The sequence below is a fragment of the Gavialis gangeticus genome, unplaced genomic scaffold (assembly GCF_001723915.1).
Source record: "Gavialis gangeticus isolate Ggan-Ray unplaced genomic scaffold, GavGan_comp1, whole genome shotgun sequence".
Classification (NCBI taxonomy): Eukaryota; Metazoa; Chordata; order Crocodylia; family Gavialidae; genus Gavialis; species Gavialis gangeticus.
Genome location: NW_017729007.1, coordinates 11,361,753 through 11,368,684, shown reverse-complemented (window position 1 = coordinate 11,368,684; position 6,932 = coordinate 11,361,753). Strand labels below are relative to the sequence as shown.

The 6,932-nt window shown below is 36.7% G+C and overlaps 1 protein-coding gene across 1 annotated transcript in view; it reads right to left on the bottom strand.

Moving 5' to 3' along the window:
* MAPK11 (mitogen-activated protein kinase 11) overlaps nucleotides 1-6,932 on the bottom strand; it is a 60,954-nt gene that overhangs the window by 20,562 nt on the left and 33,460 nt on the right. The window contains exons 5-9 of the mRNA XM_019509294.1: nucleotides 5,965-5,994; nucleotides 5,155-5,202; nucleotides 2,844-2,958; nucleotides 2,645-2,716; nucleotides 1,504-1,583 (exon numbers count right to left, since the gene is read on the bottom strand). Of these exons, the coding sequence (XP_019364839.1) occupies nucleotides 1,504-1,583; nucleotides 2,645-2,716; nucleotides 2,844-2,958; nucleotides 5,155-5,202; nucleotides 5,965-5,994 (345 nt within the window). The remainder of the gene's footprint in view (nucleotides 1-1,503; nucleotides 1,584-2,644; nucleotides 2,717-2,843; nucleotides 2,959-5,154; nucleotides 5,203-5,964; nucleotides 5,995-6,932) is intronic.

Sequence of the window (6,932 nt, the reverse complement as noted above, 5' to 3'; positions counted from 1 at the left end):
TTGACCATGCCTTGAAGAGTGTAGCAGGGAATGCAAAATTATTCTTCTTCAAGACAAGGATACAAGTAACATTTAGAACAAGCAGAAGTTACAAGACAGAAGGGAACAGAATGTGGGCAGAGAATGGGTATTTCCAAGGGGGACATAAGTGATATCTTCTACTTTCAGTGAGGGTACATAGCTACTCATCAACTTTTACAGTATAATTGCTGCTTCTAGATGGAATTACAGATTTTAGAAAGACAGGTTATTGGATAAGAAACCTCTGTTTTAATAGGTTGCCCCACTCATTCAACTTATACATAATTATATTATACAATTATTTCTTTAGTCATGTGCTTCTTCAGGTTAAACTAGATTTCACTAAAGTATTTAGCAAAAGGTAAGTAGGTATGACCCTCAAAACTGAGATCCAGATGGTGAGCTCCAATGAAGAACATGGTGGTGGTTCTGGGATTCAGTATTTTCTTTAGATTTATCACAAATATTTATAATGCAAAATGTAACAAAAACCACTCTGGCTGCTTGCAGACATTAAAACAAAACTGCCACTTTAAGCTCAGTGCACTCCTGCACCAAGCCCAGTGCATGCCTGGAAAAGGCACTGTATTAGTTGGACCTGGCTTGCCCAACATCAGTATAGATCAGATGCTTTAGTGGGGCTTTTTGGTGCTTTATCTAATAGTTGATTAAATCAGCTTTAGATAACAGTGCCAAAAAGCCTCACTGAAGCTCCCAATTTGTACAGATGCTATGGAGCCAGGTAGAAACAACATGCAGCTTCTTCCAGTAAAGTGCTTTTTTTTTTAAATATCTGCAAGCAGCCTCTAATGATAACATAATTCTCTTGGCCAAACATTAACTTTGAAGCACAGCAGAAAAATCAAGGATTACCAGAACTGGGTGCAAAACTTTGAGTTACATTCTTACATATTCAGTTTCCAAATCCCAAAGTGAAAAATTAAAATCAACATTTTCAAAAATGACTAAATGAATGAGAGGCTTAGTTTAATTGGAAATTGAAGATTCTTAAATCTTGCAGGCAGTTTTAAAGATTTCACTCTATTGTACTTGCTGAATGCTGCTACTACAGCACAACCAGCCAAGACTTCAAAAAGACAGCACATTGCTCACTATGGCTAGGGACAATAATTACACATAAACCAGTATAAGGGATCAGAAATTGGTTCAAATCTGTAACACAACAGAAGTTCAGTGCACATGAACCACTTTTAGAATGGCTGAAACTGGTTTAAGATAAACCAGACACATGGCTGCATTTCTGGAATCAAAAGTGAATGTCTTCACTTGCTTACCCGTTCGATGTATGCAGCTTAGACTAACCTGTGAAGATTAAATCAATTCAGTCTCAGGCTTTTTGACTGTTTGTACTTAGCCTATCAATTCAGAAAAATCAGTGGAATAATACCAATGTCCTACTACACCAGTTACTACTGACAAGTAAATTATTAAATCAGTTTATATATGCGACTGTCAACTTACATGTTCTGATGATATTTTCTTGAGAAGTTCAGAACTGGGTGTGCCCACAACTTCCATTATTCTCTTTAGTTGATCAATATCTATATGTGTTCAAGAAAACTCCCCGAAAGATGATAAAAGCAAGCATTAACCAAATTTTCAGTGTGTAAACAAACCATAAAGTCCTATGCAGGTAGTCTAAAATGAACACTATAGCTCCAATGCAATCAGTGGAACTGCACCAGTTCACACCAGCTGAATAAATAAATAAAAAATTAAAAAATAATACACAAACTAATCAACTAATCTGAAACAAGAAATGTGAAGGAACTTGAGGGTTGCCATGATGTCCTTTGTAACAATAGAGCCTACATGGTTTAAAATCTATTGCAAGGTCAAAGGCAAGATATGATCTGTTAAATGCCAGCTGTCTTAGTTGTTTTTTCTGATATGCCATGTCCTTATTGCACCTGGCAATGTCAACTTCAGCAGCAGCGTTGGTCAACATGAAATACAACAAAATAAGATGTATACCATGCTCCTGTTTTTCATATAAAGAGGTTTTCTGATCTCATGCAGTAATTATTTCCTCATCTTTCATTCTCTTGTGTCTCCATTTTTACTTCCTTTGCGTTTCCTATTATTATTCTATTTTACTCAGCAACTGTCTTTTTTGCACTCCAGTCACTCAAAGAAACAGGCTTGAGTAAAGCCCATCAATACTACAGCATGGACTATAATAGTCTCACTACTTTCTGTTGTATGCAGAAAATGTACAAAAGCCACCAGTTTCACAACAGTAAAGGATATACATACTAATTTAATTTAAATAAATGCACATTGTTTTTGAGAAGCTGCACTAATGGAAGAAATCAGAATTTTTTTTTTTTTACCTGGGTCACTAGTTAAATACCAGACAGAGAAAAAAGATTGCATATAGCTTATTGAGATCTAGGAAAAGCTGTTTCCCTTCTTTGTCTTTTGATGTTTTTTATGTTTAGGTATCATTTGCAGTAAACTTAATAATTAGAAAAACATTGTTTGCTGTATTGGAAGTTTGCTACCTGGTAAATGTTGCTATGATAACATTTCTGTAATAAGAAAAAGAAAAAGAACTGAGTGCATTCGCATTTCATGTAATTGCATTTTATATTAAGGATACAGTCATTTCCTGGGAAAAGGGCTTTTCCTTTCAATAGCTCTGCCATGATGCATCCAACTGACCAAATGTCAACTGTCAAAAATAAGGAGAACAATTTGCATGATAAACAACACCCAGATTGTCAAAGATGGTAGTTGCTTTTCCCTTTCTAAATATATCTGTAGGTCAAAACAAACTGCAAAATCTACTTTTAGTTTACCTGTTTGATTATAGTGCATCCAGTTTAACATAATTTCTGGAGCTCTGTACCATCGTGTTGCTACATATCCAGTCATTTCATCATCAGTTTGTCGGGCTAAACCAAAGTCTAAAATCTACAGAATAAACACATAATTTCTCATTAATTTTAATATTGTAGTTGGTTTGTGACATTTTTTATTTCTGGCAGACTCATACAGAGCCCATTAAGATCAGTGGAACTCAGTCCAAGAATCAAGGTTTGTCTGTGATTGAGGAACTACAGTATCTTCTACCAACTCTGATTGTTGTCTGTACTTCCGTTTCCTTCAAATATTAGAGAACAATAATCTAACTACTATTAGACCTAAAAAAGTCTGCTGTGTGTGGTATAGTTTCTATATTCCATCATTTACCACCCTGATGCTACTAAGAAGCACATATATACTGCATAACAAGAAAGCTTAAATTACTGGCTCACAAGATGCCATCTGCTTTTCAGTACAACTTCCCCCAGTGAAATGAAAAGAGGAGTCGTTTTAAATTACATCACACATTTGCTGGTTGGCAAAATATTTCCCAGTGAACGTCCTTTGTTTTGGTAGTTTTATGTCGGATAAAAAATAATTGCAGGGTTTGTTTTTAAATGCATTTCTTAGCCTTCGGGTATTTATTTCTCTGTTTGGATTAATCAGCAGCTTAAAATACATAAAAGCCATTTCTACAAAACTGTACCATTCTAGTGGAAATACTATCCAGTGCCAAAAGTGTCTTTGGTACCCAGCATCTCTTCATGAAAGATGGAAACTAAGAGTCAGTCAAGCCCCTCTTAGCATGGGAATTCAATCCTGCTCTTATTGAGTTTATGGCAAGTCTTCTCTGTGCCAATGGGAGCATGAAGAATTCCTGGGATATTCCTCAAAAATCCCTAATTATAACCCAGTTTGAATGTTATGTTAGGTCTTAACATTTTAACAGATTTTTTTTTTTTTTACACATGATTAATAATTACTAAATGTTAATATTTATATCTGTTCTTTCAAAGTAACCTTTTAATATTTTTTCTAGATAGGCAGATAATAAAAATACAGCATTTGAAGCAAAGATCATCAGATTAAGAGCTTAGAATTTCAATACGAGTACAAGAAAAGGTATTACAGCAGGCTGCATTTTCCTTTTCAAATGAACACTTCCTTCTCAGTTATGTAGTATACATTTTGTTTTCCCTGTTTTGTCCCCATTTAATTTCTAGTTTTTCCCTGAAGAACTACCTTAATCTGCTTGTCAAAACATTTTGATGCCTAATAAAAAAATGGAGCATACCCTAATGTAAGATGGAAGGGAGGATATACACTCCAAAAAATAAGATTTAGAATCTTCATTAACACCGTACAGTATGAAAGCATATACTATACTTTTAAAAAATAAATGACCAAGACAAGCTGTCCCATAGTTCCTCCAAAACGAGTGTCAGAATCTAGGCATGAAAATGTAAATAGGCTGATTATGAAATTTAGTTTAGCATCCACAGGAACTAGCTGCAGGTCTTCAGCTTACGTTAGAATTGGCCCTGAAGGTTAACTGCACAGTACTGATAATTCAATTTTGCCATGTATTATGATTTTATTGCTAGTCTCATGATACTTGATATTTTTCTTAAGTCCCCACAGTGGTGGAATAAAACGATTACATTATAATCTTATTGTCAATTAAAAACAACATGTTCTGTCCCTCATGATTATGGAGAACAACTTACAAATGCCAAGCAAATACTCAGAAACCAGAAGGCAAATGGCCCTGCTCAGAATTTATTTGAAAAAAAAAATCTCACGGTTTTTGAACATCTTGGGCAGGCATCCAGATTATCAAAACAGTCATTTATATACTAGTTCAGTTTAATCATTATGAAACAACTTTTAAAATCTAATGTTCTGTAGATGTACAGAAGCTGCCATATATGCTGGTCTGATGCTTCATTTAGGCATCCTGAGCTAGATCCTGGAGCCTTGGCACCACCCCTTGAGCAAAGGTTGACATTTGGAAGCATCTATCAGATAAACTATTAATCTAAATGCCTTCTATGGCCTGCTTTTAAGTGTTAGCATGATTTATATAAAGTAAGCATTTTGCAGACCTTCTATAAATGAAATGGTAATTTATAACATTGGTGAAGTAACAGTATTAATGTGATTTATTTTTTTCTATGCCAGCAGAGCAACAGTAATAAGTAGATTAAATAAATGTGAGAGTAAGGTGACTAATGCCTGCTCAGAGAAGTGCTAGCTTCAGGGTTATTACAAGAATCTTAATCTTCATAATAGCATGAATCCTACCCTTAATTCACAGTCTTCATTTACAGCTAGGTTACTGGGTTTCAAGTCCTACATCAGAACAAACACAGAGATAGGTCAGGCACACTTCATAAAGTTAAAACAGAATTGTAACAAGGTTTCCACAGCAACTCTGATACTGAAAAGTGCATTCTGCAATGTTTTGCAGTACCGTATTTATTTGATTCCAAGACAAGGCTTTTGCCCATTCAACATGGGGAGAACAAAGCCTCATATTAGAATAGAGTATCAAATAAAAATGCAGTACTTGCCATAAAGACATGGCAGGAATCCACTCAGCAAGGCACAGAGCAGTGAAGGACCCAGCATAGAGTGGCATGGGACTCGGTGCAGAGGCATGGGGTGGTGTGGGACCTAATGTAGAGGCATGGGACCCAATGCAGAGGCACACGGTGGCATTGATCCAGTGCTGGAGCAAACCAGACACAGAGGCATGGGGCGATGCAGACCTAGTAGGGAGGCATGGGGGCAAGTGACTAGGGCACAGGCTGTAGGCAGGGGTGGGGTCAAGTGGTTAGGGATAGGTGTGGGGGCAGTCACCAGGGGTGAACAAGGGACCAGAATCAGGCTGCCCATCTGTCCCCACTCTTTTCTACTTATGCCACTGATTTCCCTGCCGTTTCAGTGAGGAGGGAGACATTTAAGACATCCCTCCAATAATTAGATTCCGTACATAGAAAATTATAACCAATTTATAATTTTCCATGTATAGAATTTAATTTGAGGTGGAGGGGGTGGGATCTTAAATTTGAAGTCATGTTGGATTCAGGTAAATACAGTTAGTGAACTTACCCTGTGAATGATTCCAGCTGAATGAATATACTGTGGAACAAAGTAAAAAGGAGATGGTAAGAATTTGAGAGTACAGGCAAGTGGATAAGAGGTAGAAGTTCTTTATTTACTCTTTTTTCTTCACTGTGTTTCATGTTTTTATAAAGATTTAGTAGGTGAATGGACAGAAATGCTGCCTGACCTAGGACAAACATAACATAGGTAGCACAAACGAGTGACTCATTTGTAATATAACTGCTTTCCATCTGTCAAATGTAAACACTTCAGGAAAGGCACCCATGAAAACTAAAATTATATAATCAACAGCCTGAGAGTTGTAATGCTAACTCTCATATCAAAAGAAGTCCTTCTGACTATTATATGGTATTAGATAAAAAAGCATTCATTTCCTACCAATTTGGCCCTCTATTTTGATCTCATAGACTTACAAAAATCAGCGGCTTCATACCAGCCCAAGGCAAATCAGTTACCTCAATCAGTCCTCTTGCAGAAAACATGTGGTTGTATTAGGGAGGATGGACTGGTTCACTACAAGCAGGAATTCATGTGCACATTTTAAAGGGACTCCTTGTGTTCACTATGACTGGACAGGAAATTGTTTTCCCATCCTGTTAGGTGTTTTGAGATTTTAGAAATGTTCACTTTTTCGATCAAGACAAGAAAGAAACTCCCATCCCTGAACAGCCCACAGCTTTGTGGCTAGCCCACTCATCTGGGATGTAGAAGACTAAGGGTGCTCATAGATATGAAAAAACAAAACTAAAGGAGTGCTTTACCAGAAGAGGAAGCGTGTTAGTTCAACCTGGCTCTGTACCATCTGTATAGATCAGGCGCTTCAGTGGGGCTTTTTAGTGTTTTTATCTAATAGCTGATTCAAGCAGCTATTAGATAAAAGCACCAAAAAGCCCCACTGAAGTGCCTGATCTATACAGAGGTTGGGTGAACTGGGTCCAACTAATGTGATGCCT